This window comes from Pinus tabuliformis, chromosome 2_1 (assembly GCF_031772625.1).
Source record: "Pinus tabuliformis cultivar Carrire ecotype Pingquan chromosome 2_1, CPIR1, whole genome shotgun sequence".
Taxonomy (NCBI): domain Eukaryota; kingdom Viridiplantae; phylum Streptophyta; class Pinopsida; order Pinales; family Pinaceae; genus Pinus; species Pinus tabuliformis.
The window spans coordinates 51,862,857-51,884,818 of NC_142299.1; the positions used below are offsets into that span (position 1 = coordinate 51,862,857).

General features: G+C 36.8%; 1 protein-coding gene across 1 annotated transcript in view; it reads right to left on the minus strand.

Annotated features, from left to right (window-relative positions):
- LOC149198746 (uncharacterized) overlaps window positions 1-21,962 on the minus strand; it is a 385,249-nt gene that overhangs the window by 277,903 nt on the left and 85,384 nt on the right. The window contains exons 3-4 of the mRNA XM_089400347.1: window positions 8,510-8,631; window positions 8,131-8,219 (exon numbers count right to left, since the gene is read on the minus strand). Of these exons, the coding sequence (XP_089256473.1) occupies window positions 8,131-8,219; window positions 8,510-8,631 (211 nt within the window). The remainder of the gene's footprint in view (window positions 1-8,130; window positions 8,220-8,509; window positions 8,632-21,962) is intronic.

The following is a 21,962-nucleotide window of genomic DNA, read 5'->3' on the forward strand; positions in this document are numbered from 1 at the left end:
TGTACTATCTCTCTCTCTCTCTGTTGAACTATTCAAGAACATATAAGAAGAATTGATCAAGGGTTTCCCCACATTAGGGTTTGTCCCTGGCTAGCGCCACATCTTGTATCCTCTTGTCTTGGCTTGTCTTCTGCGGTTTATGTTTATGTTCTATCTGCAGTTTACTTTAATGTTGATGTGATTGCTAATCTGGAAAAGGTATTGAGCTAACTGTGAAAATTGAAATAAATTGCTCTAAGCATAGAACATACCTAAAATTAACACTGTGACTATTGACTGCTGCAGCAATAAGTTACTCCTGTAGCTTGGACATACTTGGAACAACAAGCAGTCATCTTTTGAAGGCATGAAATATATCATTTCTTGAAGCTCAAGTTTATAACAAAACCTTTGTTGCAGCGTTAGAAGCTCGGGCCTGTAAACTTGTCCCTGAATTCAGTCTTCTGTGGGTTATTTCCAGTGGTCATCTTGAGCTCTTGTGGAAAGCCTTGATACACCATTTGACCTCAGATTTTTGAGATTTGTGAAGCAGTCCTTGTGTGATATTAAGGCAGGACTTGGAGCAAACCTATTAAGGAGATATTTGAGAGCATTGTTAAGGCACCCTTGAAGACCATGATGCATTGAAGACATCATGAGGTGATTTGGAGACTTTGCTTGGGTACAATGAAGTGTGGTGGCGATACCTTCTAATTAACAAGGTTGTCATTGATGATGTAGCGTGGAGACTACAGTGAAGCTGAAGATTGACAGGGCTCGATGAAGAAGACTTGGGGAGCCGTGAAGTACAACCAAACATACCTTGACAAAGTGAAGCTATAAGGTTGGAGCCCTTGGGGTTGGTGCCTCAGAATTGACAAGGTTGGTGCCTTGGAAAGTCCAAGTTGGTGCTTGGCAAATATAAGATTGGTGTCTTTGGAGTTGGTGCTCCTAAACTCAAGGTTGGTGCCTTGGATAAGATAGGGTTGGAGCCCTAGAGGATTGGAGTCCTCAAGAAACCAGGTCAGAGCCTGTACCAGATATAGGGTTGGAGCCCTTGAGGTTGGTGCCTCAGAATTGACAAGGTTGGAGCCTTGGAAGTCCAAGTTGGTGCTTGTTAACAGGTTGGAGCCTAGGAGTTTGAAGATCGGTGTCTTCATCTAGAGTTGGAGCCCTATATACATTGTACTTGATTCACTGTAAATATTATATTAATAAAAGCATTTATTCCTATTGTTCATTTTGTGTTCTAAATATAAGTGATCTAACTGGTAAAAGTAACAATTGAAAAGAAACACTGATTCACCCCCCCAGTATTTCCAACAATTGGTATCAGAGCCAGTGCCTTCACTCAAAGCCTAATAGCTTGAAGGTTGATCATTAGAACACAAGTGGCGAAGCCAAGGAAGAAAGTCTCCAATCCTCCTAAAGATGTGTCTCCCTCAACCACTGAAATTGAAGTCAATCAATTTGTGAAGGCTCCATTGTTCAATGGAAACTTTCATATATGGGAAGCAAGAATGAGGAATTTCTTAAATACTCAAGGCATTGAAGTCTAGAAATCGGTGATTGTTGATAGCATAATGGATGAAGAATCCAAGGAACATAATACAAGAGCAATGAAAGCAATCTTGAATGGGATACCTGATTCTATGAAGGCCAATTTTGAAATATGTTCGTCAGCAAAAGGCATATGGGATAAACTTCGTGATCTTCACTCAAATGAACATTGACAATGATCTCTAGTCAAGAAATGATGGAAAACAAGAAGGAAATCCAGAGCTCATCAAGGAAGGTGAAGATAAGAGTGATAAAATCAAGGCTAAAGAAGACCTAGAAGATGAAGAGAATGAAAAAGATTTTGAAGAAGATCTCCTCACTAAACTTATGGCTACCATGGAAGAGATTAACAATTTGAAAAAGGAAAATGAGGAACTTAAGAAGAAAGTGCAAGTTGGTGACCAGGACAAGACAAGGAAGGAAGTTGACCTTGTCAAGCTTCAAGTACAAGAAAGAGATGAGGAGCTCGCCAAGATTAAGGAAGAATTTCATCAAAACAAGAGAAAGCATCATGAAGAAGTCATATCCATGACAAATCAATTGGATAAGGCAAAGAAACGAGAAGATACCTTGTCAAGCCACCTTGAACAAAGGCACAAAAGCTTGAACAAACTTGAAGTAGAGATTGGTCAATACAAGGAAGAGGAGGAAGAGGTCTCCTCCTTTAGATCTCAACTAGAAGAAGCAAGGAAACAAGCACAAGGAGCTGAGAAAGTGATGGAAGCTTTGACATTCATAGAAGGACAAGTTGATGAAGCAAAAAAGGAGAGAAACACCATGATATGCCAATTAGAAGAAAAGGATGATGACATCACCAAGTTAAAATCAGAAATCACTTCTCTTAAGGCCCAATCATGTGAAGAAACCAAGATGAAGGAAGAAATGGAGATAATTATATCAAAGAACGAGAAGAATGCAAGGAAATGAAGGAAGAAATTGTCTTTCTTAAAAAGGAAGTTGACTTGCTAAATAAGAACTTGAAAAATTCTCAAACCCTAGATGACATCCTTGCTCATCAAAGGTCTCCCCTCAATAAATCGGGTCTTGGCTATGCAGGTGAATCCTCAAGCAAGAATGATGCAAACCCTAATGCTTCAAACAACAAGGACATGAGGAAGTTTGATGGAAATAATGATGCTCCCAATTCCAGCGAAAGCAAGGAGAAGAGTAAAGACAACAATGGAAGAAATCTCGCTCCAAGAAGACTTGCAGATGATGTCAAGAATACTAAAGGCAATGAATATTATCAAGGAATCCCAAGGCAGAAAGGCTTCAAAAATACATCAAGGAAATATCCATATCCCAGGTACCAAAGTTTATTTCTTGGTTATTGTTATGCTTGTACAAACTTTGGACACATGGCAAAAGATTGTAGGGCATATCACAAAGATAAATATTATGGTCCCCGTCAATCTTCGAGAAGCAATTTTGCAAGAAATCATGAATTCTTATTCATGAACAACATAGAATGCTTCAAGTGTCATAACATTGGTCATATGGCACGTGATTGTAACTTGACTTGGGCTCCTACACAAGCTAGAACCATGCCAGAGAAGAAAGTTACACAAGTATGGAGAAGGAAGCAAATACAATCCGAAAATATCCTAAACTCTCCAGCCAACAACACATGTTGTTGACCCGATATTCGACAATCTAAGCATTTGATGGGGAAACTCTGCCAAAAGGAAGATCATGCATACAGTTAGGGGGAGCTTATGATGATTAGGCATTCTTGCAGAAGCTATCCGTGAATGGGCACTATGAAATCCTTGATGAGCCACATGGACAATCATCCTTTGATAGATCGTCTCTCGGAAGCATTTCCATTGAAGAACATGATCCCTTGTTCATCCATGAACTACTATTGAAGATCTCTTCCACTTGATCACTAAGCACGTAATCTTTCATGAGCTAGAGGAGGTGGTACAGATAGGGGGAGTTGGTTGACCACATGAAGAAATGCAAACATATCATGGACCACATTGCCAGAAGGAAGAGCACCATGACATGGGGAGTAACATAACTATGAAGAACTACTAGTCCTGAAGAAAAGGAGTAGCTTGACAGGGGGAGTTCTTGGGCACCCCGTTTTCCATTGATGTCAAAGGGGGAGAGAATGTTGGAAGGGCAAGAATATTGTCATCAATGACAAAAGGGGAGATTGTTAATCTAGGTTGTCATTGATGTCAATATGGCATTGACTGAGGTGTCAATACTCTTGAGAACCCTGGTTCCAAATGATGATGTCTTGCCCTAAGAAGTTGCCAAGTGTCTGGTTGGTGATCTAGTCCCTAGGTACAAGCCCTTGATGTGAAGAATTACACTTAAAGAAGCCATACTTGTGATGATTGTATACTCTTATATGTCCACACTTAATGATGGTGCTTGATGAGGGTTGGGAGACTAAGTGATGACGTGACTGATGATTGAAAGAGACTTTCCTAATGAAACTGGCTACAACATATCACTGCACCATTATATGATGACACGAGATGATACACTCATTATTGCATACACTCATGATGACATAAATGCAACACTCCTATATGATGACACACTCATACATTGATAACAAAGAAGAACCTGCTGTCCCAAACATTACTCATGCTGTCCTAAACTTTTTATGCATACAATTTAAGGACAGTCACGAAGAAAAATAATTTTTGCCAACTTAGAGGCATCTTTTCTCAATGGGACCTAGACCATCTTAAAGAGGGATTTTTCCTCTTTCCAATGAGCCCTTACTTGCCCCGAAACTCCCAGCAGTTGATGAGATAATGAATTTTTAAGGTAAAAAGTGTGAAATTGCAGGCTAGCCGACCTACACTTGTCATTCATGTTGGCCCACTTTATGTAGACGTGTCCCTTCGGTTTTACTAGCAAAAAACACTATAAATACATGGATCTGACCTCATTTCTAACACAGATTTTTCGGTTAACAAGGAGGAAAAAGGGAGGACCAGTTCAGAACTCGTGAACACATGGTCAGACAGCATTAAAGGAGAAATATTGATTTCATTTGGGCTTATATTCTTTAACAAAGAGTTGTCTCCTCTCGTACCTGAGTTTGTGACACTGTTTTGGACCTCTTCATACCTCAGATTTGTTGGAAAAAGCTTAATACCCTGGATCTCTTGCTGTACTGTGTAAACAGAGGTACAGATCTCTTAAACTCGGGACTGCATCATCAAAAAAGTGCCTTGGACTGTGACTACAGTGGCTGTAGAAAATTACAGTGTCTTCTTTGTAGCAATTGCAGCAATATCGACTGTGACTGAGGTACAGTAGCTCGGTTCCTTTTTTCGAATTGTGTATTGGATAGTGAAGAACTCAGGTCAGATACTTCTTACTGTGGACAGTGTCATTATTGGTGGATCAGACCTCCTTGATGTAATTAAATACTGTGACAAGGTCACTGTGACTATTGACTGCTGCAGCAATATGTTACTTCTGTAGCTTGGACATACTTGGAACAACAAGCAGTCATCTTTTGAAGGCATGAAATATATCATTTCCTGAACCTCAAGTTTATAACAAAACCTCTGTTGCAGCATTAGAAGCTCGGGCCTGTAAACTTGTCCCTGAATTCAGTCTTCTGTGGGTTATTTCCAGTGGTCATCTTGAGCTCTTGTGGAAAGCCTTGATACACCATTTGACCTCAGACTTTTGAGATTTCTGAAGCAGTCCTTGTGTTATATTAAGGCAGGACTTGGAGTAAACCTATCAAGGAGATATTTGAGAGCATTGTTAAGGCACCCTTGAACACCATGATGCATTGAAGACATCATGAGGTGATTTGGAGACTTTGCTTGGGTACAATGAAGTGCGGTGGCGATACCTTCTAATTAACAAGGGTGTCATTGATGATGTAGCGTGGAGACTACAGTGAAGCTGAAGATTGACAGGGCTCGGTGAAGAAGACTTGGGGAGCCATGAAGTACAACCAAACATACCTTGACAAAGTGAAGCTATAGGGTTGGAGCCCTTGGGGTTGGTGCCTCAGAATTGACAAGGTTGGTGCCTTGGAAAGTCCAAGTTGGTGCTTGGCAAATATAAGATTGGTGTCTTTGGAGTTGGTGCTCCTAAACTCAAGGTTGGTGCCTTGGATAAGATAGGGTTGGAGCCCTAGAGGATCAGAGTCCTCAAGAAACCAGGTCGGAGCCTATACCAAATATAGGATTGGAGCCCTTGAGGTTGGTGCCTCAGAATTGACAAGGTTGGAGCCTTGGAAGTCCAAGTTGGTGCTTGGCAACAGGTTGGAGCCTGAGAGTTTGAAGATCGGTGTCTTCATCTAGGGTTGGAGCCCTATATACATTGTACTTGATTCATTGTAAATATTATATTAATAAAATCATTTATTCCTATTGTTTATTTTGTGTTCTAAATATAAGTGATCTAACTGGTAAAAGTAACAATTGAAAAGAAATACTGATTCACCCCCCCTCTCAATATTTCCAACAAGCAGAAGCAGAGAAAGGTGGTAGAAGGACGACGACGCAACCCGGGGAAAGCAGTGGCGCCAACTCTAGTAGACGATATGTTCTTCTCCTGTCCCTAAACCTCAGAAGTATAGTGATGCCAAATTCTATAGTCTTAGGGAAGGAGACCGGGAAAGGTATGGACTCTGTAAGAGTCGAAACCAGGAACTCTTGGAACACTAGCTGGGTTGAGAATGTAGATAAAAGAATGAGAGAAGAAATAATCAAAACTCTGGCTCTAAAGAAAGTGCACGGAGAGAAAGGAGAAATTCGGGGAAGGAAGTTGGTCTGAGGAATCTCGCTCTAGCCAAGTGGCGCCTGAGGCTCGGAGGAGATGTCGTAAGTATCTGGAATAGAGAGGAATCCACCAAGGAGACCTCAGGAGATGAGACACGAGATACCACGGCCCCTGAGAAACCTACCTGGAATTTCTTGAGCAATAACGAGAGGAAAACTAGAGTTTCAATTAGAACAAAGAATGTAGAGAAGAGCGAGAAGGGAATGAAATTACCTGGTGCAGTGCAGAACAGGGCCATGGTCCTTCCGTTTAGTTCCCCCGATAGGATTTCTATGGTTAAACTTCCCCGTGGTGTCCAGAACAGAAATACAGTCCCCCTAGTGGCGTCCCCATGAGGATGTCTTTGTCGAACCTTCCGGGCGATGGCCGACAAAGCGAGACTAACCGAAGGAAAGAAGAAGTGAGGGCCAGCAAAGAGAAAAACCAAGAGATGGCAGGGGGAAAGCTGAAGGGAATTCTAAGAAATCTCAGGCCGTCTGGTCTTGAGAGGGACACTAAACATGGATCAATTAATTGTAAAATTGATTGGGTGTTATACCAACTGAATACTGATACTTTTCATGGTTATGTTATAGGTTTAATCATAATCTGCATCCAGTACAATGTGAAGGCAAGCAAACGAGGAGAAGCCAACAGCAACAGCGACAATGACAGAATGGGAAGAGATGGAAAAGAAGCGACCAAGAAGGGCAATAGAGATACAGGTAAAAAGAAAGCCAGGGGGTGGGAAGCTCCAGCAGAGAACAACATAAGAGAGGGAGAAAGACAGGACGTGAGCATATGAAGACCCTCATTGACGCGTACATGGTAGGGAATCCACCTAAGGTCAGAGCCCAAATAGCTGGTTGGGAGCGAGAATTAAATGACAGTATTACCAACCAAGACATTCCCATGGAAGAATGGGAAGACATGGTTCAAGACCCGGGCAACACCCGCGGATGGCACACACTCTTCAGACAAACGATCCAGCAATACTGGGTCATGAAGAATGTTGTGGCCCAGGCCATGACTCTCAACAAAGAACAGGCAGCAAGCAAAGGTCCGGAGGCATAGGAGGACACCAAAGAGAAAGATCCCATCAGAGCAGAGCTACTCAGGGAGATAGCGGCAATCCAGATACAAACTTATCGAAACAACCTAGCACTGGGAAGGATTGAACAAACTCTGCAGGATATGAAGAGAAGCGAGATGTTGGGTTCCAGTGCCAAAGCCCCAACCCCCGTGATTTCCTCAGACGAGGAGTAAAACTGTGATCCAGATAAATTTTGTTTCTGTTTCATGACAAATAGCTTTTACTTTTCAAAGTTGATTTGCAGTACAGATAATATAGATAATGTTGTTAGGTTGATAGAGAAAGACTTATACAAATTTTGGACAGCTTTTAACGTTGACAGGTGGCCAACTTGGTTTCCTACGGGCAGGTTGAGGCCACCTGGAACAAATGGAAAAACCTGATTTTGGCCAGTTAATATAAATAACGAAAGTACTACCAAGTTTACAAAAAAAAAGTTAGTCTCACTAGAAGTTGGAGCTAAGGAGAACATTTTTGCCTTTCCATATCTAGGGCAAGGATGTTATCATGGGCAATTAGCTCACTAATTCGAAATTAATCTGAATACCTTATGTTTCATTGTAAAATAAGAAATACTTTTCAATAGGAAAAGCAATAAAAAGAAAAGATATATAAGAAACCAATACAATAACAAAAATTGATTCCAAACATATTTCAGATTTAATCAATAAAGTTTTGACAAAAAATCAATATGAAAGAAAAGTGTATTCAGATATCTCGAATTAAAGTGCTGATACACTTACTTTGATTGTGGCAACCATGCATCTACAGACTTTGTATCAACTTGCGCTTGTTCATTTGATGTAGGAAGTTTAAAACCACCATGTCCACACTGCCAAAGAAGCAGAGTTGATGCCCCGGACCTAGTAAGTATTTCATGTAAGAACATAAATTCATTTTCTACAAATACATATGTTATCACTACAAGGTTCTAGAAAATACCCATTATACAAAAGGTTCTTTATAGATTAGTTTACAGATAGGATTTGTCTACACATGCTGATGGAGAGATTTTTGTCTTTGTTGACACTACAAGAAGAAAGTACATAAATTCAATTGTAAATGTTGAGCCCGCCTTTCCTATCAATTATGGCACTATGTAATGTTGCATCTTAAACTTACAGCACTATGTAATTTTGCCAGCACCCCCTCAAGGCACTCAAGAAAATGCTTTTCAGCCACCACCGGATCAAAGCATTTTATGCCCTCATATTGTATGACACCTTCCAGAAAACATTCTTGATCTGTTTGGATGAATGGACAAGGCCAAAAGATTTGTTAGTCGTCAATGAGTATGATGATTTTCAGAGAATAAATAACCTACTTATCATGTAGTTTCCGTTTATTTCTTAATTTCTATGGTGTTCACTTCAGTATATACTATATAGTTGAAATAGGGCATGTTATCCCATTAGAAAATGATAAGAGGACTTCAACTCTGAAATCAAATCAAAAAAACAAATGGAATTGCTCTTCATTTTTAGCAACCCTAAATAGCTTTGGAATTATCAAGTACAAGAAACATTGAACATTAAAAGATGTGCAATTTTCTGACTAAAGAACACCTTAAACTTCCTAGATAATTGCATATTCTTCAAATCCAACATAATTAACCGAAACTGTTTTTGCTAGATTGCACTAAAGAGATTCTGCAAAGTGGTATTAAATACGTTGCATTAATAGTGAACTATTTCTTTATTGAAAATAGGGAAATGATAACTGAAAAAATTCTATAAAACTACCTACACTACTTGCATTAACTATAACCTATTTTGGATACACAACTTTGCATTGTAAATCTCCGTCCATCTCCATTTATCATTATCTATGTTGCACTCAATCTTCAGTAGTTGATAGGCTATATGCTATGTTACCAGGAACCGGAAATGGATACACATCAGGATTCGGATATGGAAACCAATCCATCATATTTTTGAAAAGCCAGGATCCTAATACGGTGGGGAAATGCATGTATACAAAATACGCTAATATTTTTTTTAATTTTAAAAAACATATTCAAAGTTTAAAATCAAAACCATTCATGAATGACAACATTAGAACTGAAATCATTAGTTAATTCATAAATCTGAAGATTGAAATGCAACATGCTTTATACATAAAGGATAACTGTTAATACAAAATTGAGTGTCTCATCAATGATCACTCTATTGATATGATGATGTACAGTAGGTCTAACTACATGTCAAAAAATGGCTCTATATGCTCATCAATTGAATATTTCAACTCTACATCTTGATCAACCTGTCATCTTCCTTGACATTTGCCTTAAAATCTAAAAATTCCCATCTAGTTACAGTGGTAAATGAATATTGTACATTGTTTGAGAACATGCTATAGTCTATGTATCATATTGTTCTAAGAGGACTCTTCACCTAGAGTTGGATGGGATTGATCTAATTAAATTATTAATGACACAACCATCCTTTGTACACTATATATTATTATCTATGTATTGTCTCAAAGCTTTCTTGTTAGCATTATCAAAAATTGAAAAATTAAAATCTTGACGTGTCAGACCTTTCTTAGTAGTGGCATCATTATGTGCTACACAGCCTATACGTAATTAATAACTTATAACACTATACAACCTATAGATTACTAATAAGTAATCTAACTAAAAATCTAAATAGAATATTTGTCTTTCGGGGTTTCAAATAGATGGCAAATATCGTTAAAAAAATAATAAAAATAAACCAAAATCTCTAATGTTATTTGCTTGGGATCCAATGCGTGAGAGCTAGTTGGCACATGATCCATTCCAATATCATGGGATCTATTGTCGCACAGATTGTCACGACAACGCTCAGACCGGGGGCTGTCACCCTAATCCCCGATCTCTCTGTTTAAGCCTGTCTCCCGCGGCTAAGGGGGGTAGACCCTATAGGAAAATGGATGACCAACTATGAATCAGTTGGTTTGGGAGACACGAAAGGAAACCAGCACTAAATAGATTTTATTAATTTAATAGACCAGTGCCTTATGGGGTTAATGTTTAAATGATTACTTACTAAATGTTGCAGAAATGTAAACCATGTAGAGCAATCATTTATCATCAAATAACTCAAACAAAGATTAAATTTTATCAGATGCGAGAAAATGCTTAAATGATACTCCAGCAATTTAAAACTTCGAAAGATAAAGATCGATACACAACCATGTAATTTTAAACGCTAACCAGATATCACATTCATGATCATTCAAGCATGCTAAATCACATAAAAATGATAAACATTAATTCCACATCAAAATTTTAATCTCAGCAGGAAAAAATAAAGTGTGATAAATCTCTGAGCTAACACTGAATCTGGCAAAAAATTTCCACAATATTTTTAAGTTTTTCAGACAAAAATTTAAAACACAAATTAAAACTAAATGAAACTTAAAAATCTAAATCTACACTTTAAAAGAAAAGAAACTCCCTTTTTATAATTTTATGATTTTAAAATTTAAAAAAAAAAAAAATGTTTTTTAAAGCTTTAAACTTAAAACTAAAAAAAAAAAAAAAAAATTTAACCTAATCTAAGACTAAATGATTTAAATCTAAATCTAAAGTTTTTTAAATCTAAAAAAAAAAAAAAAATTAAACAAAATATAAACCTAAACCCTAACTAAAGTTAACGAATTTTTTTATGAATATAAATCTAGAAATAATGTAACTCTAAAATGATCTAATGCATGAAGACTGAACAAAACCTAAAAAACTAAAAATAAAAATGAAAATCGAATTTAATTTTTTATAAAGCCTAAACAAATTAAATTAAAAGAAAAAGACTTATGCTAAACCCTAAACTATAATCTGAATGTAATAAAACTAATGTCTAAAGTTCTCTAATCGCACTTACGCTGAAACCAAAAACGATTTCTTCATACACAGGCAGAGAAAAGACTTACGTATAACAGTTCACCAAAAATTTACCTGGCCCGTGCTATAAAAAAAAAAAATTAGATTGCTTTGTGTACAGGTGACATCCAAAAGGAAAGCGCATTTGAAATCGATCTGCAGTTGTGCGTTTGCAGGGTGAGTTCTTCAGTAACTGGAGCAGCATGTGGATAAGTTGCAGGTGCGTGGAGCCCCAAAGAAATCAACGCAGGGAGCACTGGTTTCTCTGTTTGCTGCAGGTGTAATGGCGGCAAGGTTTGAGGAGATTGAGCGATGAGAAGGCAGCACGCAGGGATTGGGGTAGCATGAGATAGATAGCGTGAGGGGCGTTTGAAAAACCAACGTTGCAAGTAAACCAAGAATTTGATGTGTGCTGTAGGGATGACTGCGTGTAGGTGAAGACAGAGGTTTGCTGGTAGATTCGGCACGTTTGTAGAACAGCAACTGATGATGGCGTACAGTGAGGAGGGTGAGGGGTATAGTACACACCGCAAGGACACACGAAATTTTCCAGAGACCTCAAAATTTCTCCAGATCTGAGACAAACACCCTTGCAAAAGCTATTTTCTAGGGCCAAATCTGGCTTCACGCAAAAGAAATTTTTATCAGACCTGCAACCTGCAATGGGAAAACAAGCACCCGGAGAATATATGCAAATATTAAAACTAAAACCCTGCAAACTGGTCCAAAATTACAAAATTATAGCTCTACAACAGCCAGATTTGTCAGTTATCATCAATAATATTTTCAGAACTTCAGATTTGCTATGAAATGCTTTAGAAATCTCTCATGCAATTCAGAAAACAAACTTAAATAATAAACCCAGGATCGAAACTGGCTGGGCTCTGCAAGAGAATGCTTGCGGGAGTTGGCTGGTTCAGCCGAGAACTTCCCCAAACGCCCACTGATCTTCTTCAATAAGGGTTTCCTGCACAGCTCACTTCAACCATCAATAAAGAGAGAAAAAACAGTGCTAGATCTCAAAAGCAATGGAGATACCTGCCATTACTTCATAAATTCTAATACCGTTCAAACACTAGCAAGTGAACAAGATACCTGTGCTCAACAATACTCTTTAATAAGTTGTTACTAATGGCTAAGAATTAAAATATGCAGAAAATAAAATAGCTCACAGCACTTCCAGAGAGTAACACCATCAAGATTTCAACCCCAAAGTCTTTCTTTATTAGCACCAGAAAAGTTTACAAGAGAGTTTCTTCAGCACAAGACTCACACATCGAATCTGATCTCAAATGACCCCTAGCACCGTATTTAAAGGAAAAATTCCCAACAGCTAGTTCGAGTGATCCATGTCAAAATGATCTCGACCGTCGATGAGGATCAAGATATCTCTTAATCTCATCCATCGAATTTTTAATGCATTAAAAAATTGAAATTCTGCATTTATTTACTCAAAAATATTATTATTTTATTATTTTTAGGTTTTTACTTTATTTTATTATTTTATTATTTTTATTTATTATTATTATTATTATTTTTTAATTTTTCAATTTTTTAATTTTTAATTTTTTAATTTATTTTTAAATGGATCCTCGAACTTAGCCTTTGGAAAAATCACCTAGGACCTAGGACTTAGGACTTATGAGGGGATTAAAACATTTTCTAACCCTCAAGACACTTTACATCATGACTTTTACAAATTTACATCTCAAAGGGGAGAACCCATTTGACATAGACCCTCATAAACCACCCAGTTCTGCGACACAACTATAATCTAGCAGATCAACATACTAGGATTCTCCTAGGATTCTAAAGACAAAATTCATTCCGACTTTGGGGTTAGGCTGAAGGAAAACTCTGCCGATCATGGATCGATGAGACAAAAAACCTTCCGGAACGTAGATTATCACTAGAAAATTAAGTCCACCTAGGCAATTTACATACATGACTCAACTTTGCTAAGATTATTTACAATTCACACATGCAGATTGGGTTTACAACATAAATTGATCAAGTCGACGATGATTGTCGAATGGCACGGACACGTCAATCAAGCGCTATCCCTTTTGCGAAGAAAAGGGGGTGTACTGCTATGGGAAGTTGACATGTAGTGGTCAACAAGATCCATTTCCGAGTTTGACAGATCTATTTATGTGGTGGATCTTACGTGGATCTAGGTGGATCTGTATCCAAAACGCGGATCCACGAATCCGACATCAAGACCCCATGGATCCGGTAACATAGGCTATATGATATTTTAAAGTTTCATGTTGCCATTAAGATGGAGATAGTAGATACCTAACAAAATATATTCTAGATACAGAAACTGGACAAACAATCTTTTTAAGAAACCTTTGGTGGTTAGGAGACTCTCAAGAAAAGGGGGAAAGAAGTGAAAAGAAGTGGGAGAACCTAATGAGAAGTAATACAAAGGGATAGATCTTCACTATTAAGGCTCATCTATAATGCATAGTGTTGTCGCACAAAGTGTCTAGGCCCGCGACAATGCTCAGAGTAAAGGTTGTCACTCTAATCCTTGCTCACTCGTTTAGACACTCTCTTAGACAAGTCAAAGGGGGTAGTCCCTAGGGGTAAATGAATGAGAATAGCCTGTAGAACACAGGCTCTAGGAGACTTAAGGATGAACAACTTGTAGAATATAGAACAAGACTTGGTTAACTGAGATGGATAGATCAAACAATTAATACAAATAAGACACAACCACAAGATAAATGATTTTAGACCAGTGCCCTATATTCAATTAACCATAGACTAAATAAAAACAAATTACCCAGAGCAATTTATACATGTGGCAAAAGTGACGATCATGAACGATTAAACGTAAATGCCCGAAACTTTATCATGCAAATTTTCTAGCAATTAAATCCCATGAAGAATTATGAAAATTAAGTACTAAGCAGTGATTCTACATTTTAAAATAATTTTCTTCAATGACCGCAAATCTAGAAGAATTTATCTTTCTCCTATATTCAATGATTTTAAAATATTAATCGCACTTGACAATAGAGAAATCACTACCACAAAATATAAAATTTTACACTTGACACACAAAAGACACCTAGGAACTTTCTATTAGAATTTAATAATCCCTTAGGTAAATTTTTAATGTGCTAAAGCTTATGAAGCAAAGTTTAATGTGGCAAATGTTTTTTAGTATGACCGAAAAACAAAAATCAAAAGAACTTAGTTAAATTTAAATTTTTATGGGTCATAAGCTACATAAAAATTAAAGAAATTTAAATGTAAGGGCACAAATTATCCTTCTGATTTAATTCCTTAGCAATTCTAAAGGTACCAAACAATTTTAAAAAAATTTAGATTTTTTAATGTTTTTGAATGTTTTAATTTTTTGTTTATGAAACAAAATTAAAATAAAAAGAAGAAGAATCAACACAAAACTAAAGTCATATAAAAAAATAATAAAAATAACAAAATAAAAAGGAAATGGAGAAACCAAAACCAAAACAAAAATTTGCATTTAAAATAAATCTAAATCTAACCAAAAACAAAAACAAAAACAAAAAAAATTCAAAAAGGAAAAGAACTAAACCCTACCGCATAACCAGCAATAAAGCAATTAAAAAAAGGGAAGTTGAAGTCGATAGCAACAATGAGGAGAGGAGGCCGAGGATAAGCCAACGAGGCGCTGCAGGTTGACAGCAAGAGGGAAAAGGGGATGCGAAGAGGAAGGAAGACAGGGAAGGGAGGAGCTTACGCAGAGAGAAGGAGATGAAGATTGTGGGTAGCGGAAGGGAGGAGCTCACTGAGAAAGAGACGCAGGTTAGCGAGCTGGGTTGAGGGAGGAAGGAGTCGCGGGTTAGGAAGAGAGGAAGTCGCGGGTAAAGTGGAGAAGTGGCGGGAGGAGGCTGCAGGTCAATGAGCTCGAGTTTGCAGCGGACAGGTCTTGCAAGTGCGGATGGCAGGGACTGCGAGTTCGGAGGTGCAAGTTTGTAGGATGAGGGCATCTACGTCGAGGACTGCTTACGAACAAGAGGAGCGAACTCGGGTAGCAGGGGTATGTCAGCAAAACAAGGGGATTCGGAGGTCGAAGATGAGGAACAGCAGATTCGAAATTTACAGCAGAGAGTTGGAAAACCTCAAGCAGCAGAGGAAGATGAAGGTTGGGATAATGGAGGGATAAGGGTTTTCTAAAAAAAAAAATTGAAATTTGCAAAGAATCGAAAAACCTAGTCAACAGATAAATGGTAGAACAGAAACTCAAAAAAAAAAATCTAAAAATTTTGATTTAAAATAATGTATCCCTTTGCTTTAGATTGATCCCTGAAACCCTTTCAAAAATTTCCAGATCTAAGAATTTTAAAACCCTTGGACCACAAAAATTTGAATAATATCTCTGTAGAATGATATTGAGGCCAAATCTTACCCTCCAAACCCTAGATCTAGCTTCAAACAGAAATTTTCCTTCAGATTTGTACCTGAAATAACAAAAACGAAACACCCAGAAACGAGATATACAATGATAAGATTAAAAAAAAAAAACAGCTAAATTACAATAATTACAAGTTGAAGGCTTTAAGTAGCCAGATCTATCATTATGCCGCATAAAAAATTAAATTTTTAAATTTTTAAGGAGGTGCTAACTCGAAACCCTTTGTGTATCACCAACAAATCTTATGATAAGCCCGGAGTTAATTTAGCAGGGCTTTTCAGGAAATACAGATCGGGAGTTCGCTAGTCCAACTGAAAACTTCCCCTAACGCCCGAGGATCTAAATCAAGATTTTCCTGCAAAACTCAATCCAGCCATTAAAAATAGAGCGAGAAAATAATAATAAAATTTAGACAAATAGAGATACTTGCTATTACGCTCAAAATTTAAATTATTATTCAAACCCCAGCAACTGAGCAAGATACTTGTACTCAAATCACTTTTCAAAAGCTATCATCAATGGCTTTGGAAAAAATTATGCATGAAAACGACACATATTACAGTATTCCCATGAAGAGTAACACCAACAGAATTTAAACCCAAAGTCTTTCTTTATTGTCCAGAAAAAAATTACACCAAAGCTTCTTGTTAAGCACACGACCCAGAGATCGGATGGATCGACTGACAAATGACTTCCTATTTAAAGATAAATCCTCCAACGGCTAGTTCAAGTGATCCTCGTCAAAGCAATCTCGACCGTTGATGAAAATTAAAATTTCTTTTAATCTCATCCATCGAAATATTTAAATATTTGGGAAATTCGAAATTTTTAATTAAATGTGTTTCAATTAACTCAAAAATAGACTTTTTGAGTTAATTTCCCCAAAATTTGACTTTGACTTAATCCTCATGGATCAAAGGTTTAAAACAAAATAATTAATTTACCTTAGTCTCGGGACCTTTTGAAATTTAAGTTTTTAGGACCGACGAATTTTTGCCTTTGGAGAATTTAAATTTACCTAGGACCTAAAATTAATTACTTTTCTGGCTTAGAATTTTAATTAATTTTTTGGCCATAAAATTTACTTAATTAACCTATGAGGGGATAAATTATTTTTCCAACCCTCAAGACACTTTACATCATGATTTTCATATTTTTTACATCATAAGGGTGAAAACCCATTCGTAATAGACCCTCAAAAACTACCCATTTCTGCGACACAAATATAATCCAGCAAACTAAGCAATTTATAATAAAATAACCTAACCAAATAATTAGGATTATTCCCAAATTACTTTTACATAGATTCGATCTAGAACACTAAGACTCGCCTAAGATCCTAACGACAAAATCCATTCCATCTTTGGGGTAAGACTAGAGGGGAAAACTCAGCCGACCATCCGAAAATCGATCAATGAGACAAAAAACCTGCCAGAATGGAGATAGTCACTAGAAAGGTAGGTTTACTTGGGTTGTTATATACATGACACAGTTTTGTTGAGATTATTTACAACATATACATGCAGAATGGGTTTACATTATAACATGATGATCAGGCTGATGATGATAACTGGACAGCATGGACAAATCGGTCAGGGGCCATCCCTTTTGCGAAAAAATGGGGTGTACTGCTATGGGTCGTTGACACGTAGTGGTCAACATCTGACTCTACTTGGGGACACGTTGCTGCACAGGAGGAATGTGAGAATCCAGAATTTGCATCCATGCAACACACAAGATAACATAAGTAGTGTCCATCCAAAAATCATCATATAATATTAAGCACAGGAAAGATATAAGCTCTTCATTTATTAACTATCCTAATAACATGAAAAACATAAATCTACCTACAAAATAAAATACTAAAATAAAAGGGTGTAGGGTTAGGAATACAATACAAAGGATGCCCCATGGCATCAGATGCGTTCAATGTAGCGCACGCTGAGCATTTGCTTGCTTTCAGGGAAATTCAGGCAAATCTGTAGGTTGCTTTTCAAATATGCCATGTACAATCGTGCATATGGTAGCACACTTCCCTCTCTAAAAATTAAGCCGTTTGGATCCATCTTCCGCAAAATTTACCTAAAAACCTTTAAACTTATCCAAATTATTTAGAAAGTGAGTAAGGCATGCCCATGTTCAAATTCATCTAGGATAGAAGGTTTAAAAATGATATCCGTCTTAGTTTTAACTTCAATTAATTTATCAAACAACTACACGGTAGAAGCAACAACAGTGAATTCATCAACTAAGCAATTTTGATCTCTTGGGATAACTTCAAGGTTGATGGCATCAAAATACTCCAATGTATCCCACACAACATTGCTATAATTTCTTAGTCTTTGATTTTTACATGTAAATTTATTTTTTATTTGCATGATAACTAAATCTGAATCACCCTACTCAGCAATTTGACTTTCAAGTTTTTGCCATTTCAAAACCCAACAACATGGCTTCATATTCAGCCACATCACTGGTTGCTTCAAATTCTAATCAATAAGCAAATTTGAAAAAAATGACCAAGGGGAGATTTCAAGACAATTCTTGCACCTTTACCATGCCTAGATGCTACACCATCAAAGTAAAAATGCCAAACTTTATTTTTTAAGTCACCCTCTTTTTTATCAATCTTGACCTCTATGGGAATGATTGAATTAGATAAAATAGCATGATTCCCAAGGATAGGTTGTTCACATATTATCTCATTATGGGGACTTTTAGGATCTTCGATATGGAATCTCCTTTTGGGCTTGTTGTTGCACAGAATGTCGAAGTACCGCGACAATGCTCAGACCGGGTACTGTCACCCTGATCCCCGATCTATCCGTTTAAGCCATCTCTCTAGGCTAAGGGGGTAAACCCTTTGAGATAAAAGAAGACCAACTGGGAACCAATTGGGTTGGGAGACACAGCGAGGGAAACAAGCACTTGATTGATTTTAAAACTTGACTAGATCTTGTTATGCTTAGTACCAGTGCCTTCTGGAGTTAATGATTAAATAATTGTTTATCAACTGCTGCAAAAAATATGAAATTTGTAATTCCAAGATTAACAATCATTTACCATCAAATAACCCAAGCAATGAAAGATATTCAATAAATGCACAATGCTTTAACAATGTTCCAGCAATTAAACTTAAAAAGATCAAATGCTTTAAATGACCATAAAATTTAAATGTTGACCAGTTCACAAAATGATTCACCACTTTTCAATAGTTAATCTTTAAATAAACATTTAAGCATACCATAGAGAAGTGGAACATAAATGCCACAAAAGACACACAAATGAATTTTTGTGTTTTTGATTAATCTTTTTCAAAAAATAATAATAATAATAATATTTTTTATTTTTTTTTATAAAATTCTAAAATTAAAACAAAACTACAATCTAAAAATCTAAACAAAATTCTAAAGAAAAGCCTAAGGATTAACTTTTTATGTTTTTTGGGATTTTTTTTATATTTTTTAAATGTTTTTATTAAAGTGAATTAAACAAAAAACAAATCTAAAATAACAAAAAAACGGAACCCAAAACATTAAAAACTTAAACCTTTTTATGAATTTTTTTAATTTAAATTAAAAAATCATAGAAAAAATCAAATCAAATCTAAATTAAAATCTAAAACTTAAACCTTTATGTGAAAACAAAAATTTAAAATTTCTCTTTTTTGAAACATAACTAAAAGGCAAACATATATAAACTAAAACAAAAATAACAATCTAAACTAAAATCTAAAACATACATCAAAGCGCCTAAGTTAAAGTAACAAAATTGAATGAAAGTCAAATTATCGTGTTGGTTTTTTTGCAGGTGAAAACTCGACAAATTGAGCATGGAAATATCGCAGGTATGGCAGCGTGAGGAGCTCAGGATGGAGGCGGAGAGGGCTCGATGGAGGGACGTCGCAGGGTGGAAATGGTTAAGAATGGCAGCGTGAAGAATAAATGGATCGCAGGCTTGGTAAACGCTGAGGGAAAAGGCTGAGATGGGAGCAAGCAGCGGACAGGCAGCTCGAGCTTGAAGGGATGGCTGCTACGTGGGTGACTGCGGGTGCAGTAACAGAGGAGCTGCATGAGGATTGGTGTGGGCAGGACGGTGGCAAATCGAGAAAAGAGACGCAAAGGAAGGAGGTACGTGAGGGAAATGAGCTACGTGTGAGGAACAAGAATCTCTTCCCGCAACGTGCAAAAAACAGAAAACCTAGAAGCAAAATATGCAAGGATAGAACCCAAAATTTAACTAAATAATTACAGCATTCACAAACTAACGACTCTAAGCAGCCAGATTTGTCAATAATCCCCATAAATATTTCAAAACTTTAAATTTACTATGAGATGCTTCAGAAAACCCCTCATGCATTCAGAAGAGAAATTTAAATGATAAACCCGGGATCAAAACTGGTTGGGCTCTTCAAAAAAGTGTTTCTTGGGAGTTGGTTGGTTCAGCCAAGAACTTCCCCAAACGCCCGTTGATATTCGAAATCTAGATTTTCCTGCACAACTTACTTTAGCCATCAACAAAGATGGAGAAAACAATACTAAAATCCAAATTTAATGGAGATACCTGGCATCACATTCAGAAATTCTACTACCATTGAAACCTTAATGACTAAACAAGATACCTATGTTTAAAATCACTCTTCATCAAGCTATTATCAATGGTTGAAATTAAGATCATGCACAGAAATAAAACATCTTACAATATTTCCAGAAGAGTAATACCAGCAAGATTTCAACCCCAAAGTCTTTCTTTAACACAAGACTCACAGATCGAATGATCTCAAATGACCCCTGACACCCTATTTAAAGGAAAATTTTCCAACGGCTAGTTCGAGTGATCCATGTCAAAATGATCTAGACCGTCGATGAGGATCAAAATCTCTTTTAATCTCATCCGTCGAAATTTTAAATGCATTTTAATATATTAAAAAATTATAATCTTGCATTTATTTCCTCAAAACTTTGACTTATTATTATTTTATTATTTTATTTTATTATTTAAAAATTAATTTTTTTTAATTTTTTTTATTGGACCCTCGAACTTAGCCTTTGGAAATATCACCTAGGACCTAGGACCTATGATAGGATAAAACATTTTCTAACCCTCAAGACACTTTACATCATGATTTTTACATTTTTACATCTCAAGGGGAAAAACCCATTTGACATAGACCCTCATAGACCACCCAGTTTTGCAACACAAATATAATCTAGCAGATCAAGCAATTTGTAATAACCTAACCGAATAGTTAGAATTATTTCCAAATTAATTTTACATAGACTCAAAGCACAATAGGATTCCCCTAAGATTCTAATGACAAAATCCATTCCGGTTTTGGGGTTAGGTTGAAGCAAAACTCTGCCGATCATGGATCGGTGAGACAAAAAACCTTCCGGAACGTAGATTATCACTAGAGAATTAGGTTTGCTTAAGCAATTTACATACATGATTCAGATCTGCTAAGATTATTTACAATTTACACATGCAGACTGGGTTTACAACATAACATGATCACGTTGATGAATGGCACGGACACGTCGATCAAGCGCTATCCCTTTTGTCGAAAAAGGGGGTGTACTGCTATGGGTAGTTGACATGTAGTGGTCAACATCTGGCTCTACTTAGGGACACATTGCTGCATTGTAGGAATGTGAGAATCCAGAATCTGCATCCATGCAACACACAACAAAACATAAGTAGCGTCCATCCAAAAATCATCATATAAAATTAAGCACAGGAAATATATAAGCTCTTCATTTATTAACTATCTAGTAACATGAAAAGTAAATCTAATCCTAAAACAAAAATGAAAATTCTGAAAAAAAACAAGGAGTAGGGTTAGAAATACAGAGGATGCTCCATGGCATCAGATGTGTTCAATGTAGTGTATACTGAGCATTTGCCTGGTTTTAGACAAATCTGTCGGTTGCTTATCGGATGTGCCATGTCCAATTCTACATATGGTAGGACATTTTTCTATCCGAAAATCAAGTTGCTCACAACCATCTGATGCATCAAATCTTCTTCTCGTTCTCTTTCTTTTGCGTTTTTTCTTTGTGGCAGACTGTATCACTGATGACGTGGAACTTTCTGCTTCAAAGCTCTCAGATGAAGTATGTAAGATATGCGTGGCATGTCTTTCTTCATTCTGCATCTGCCCTGTCAAGGATGATGGATCAATCTCACAGGTGCCATGAGTTATAACTTGATCTTCTATGACTGGCAGATTGATCGTGTGAGCATCAACCTGATTATTAATTTCCCTTTTATCTAGGTCACCTTCAATTAGCCACTTTTCAATG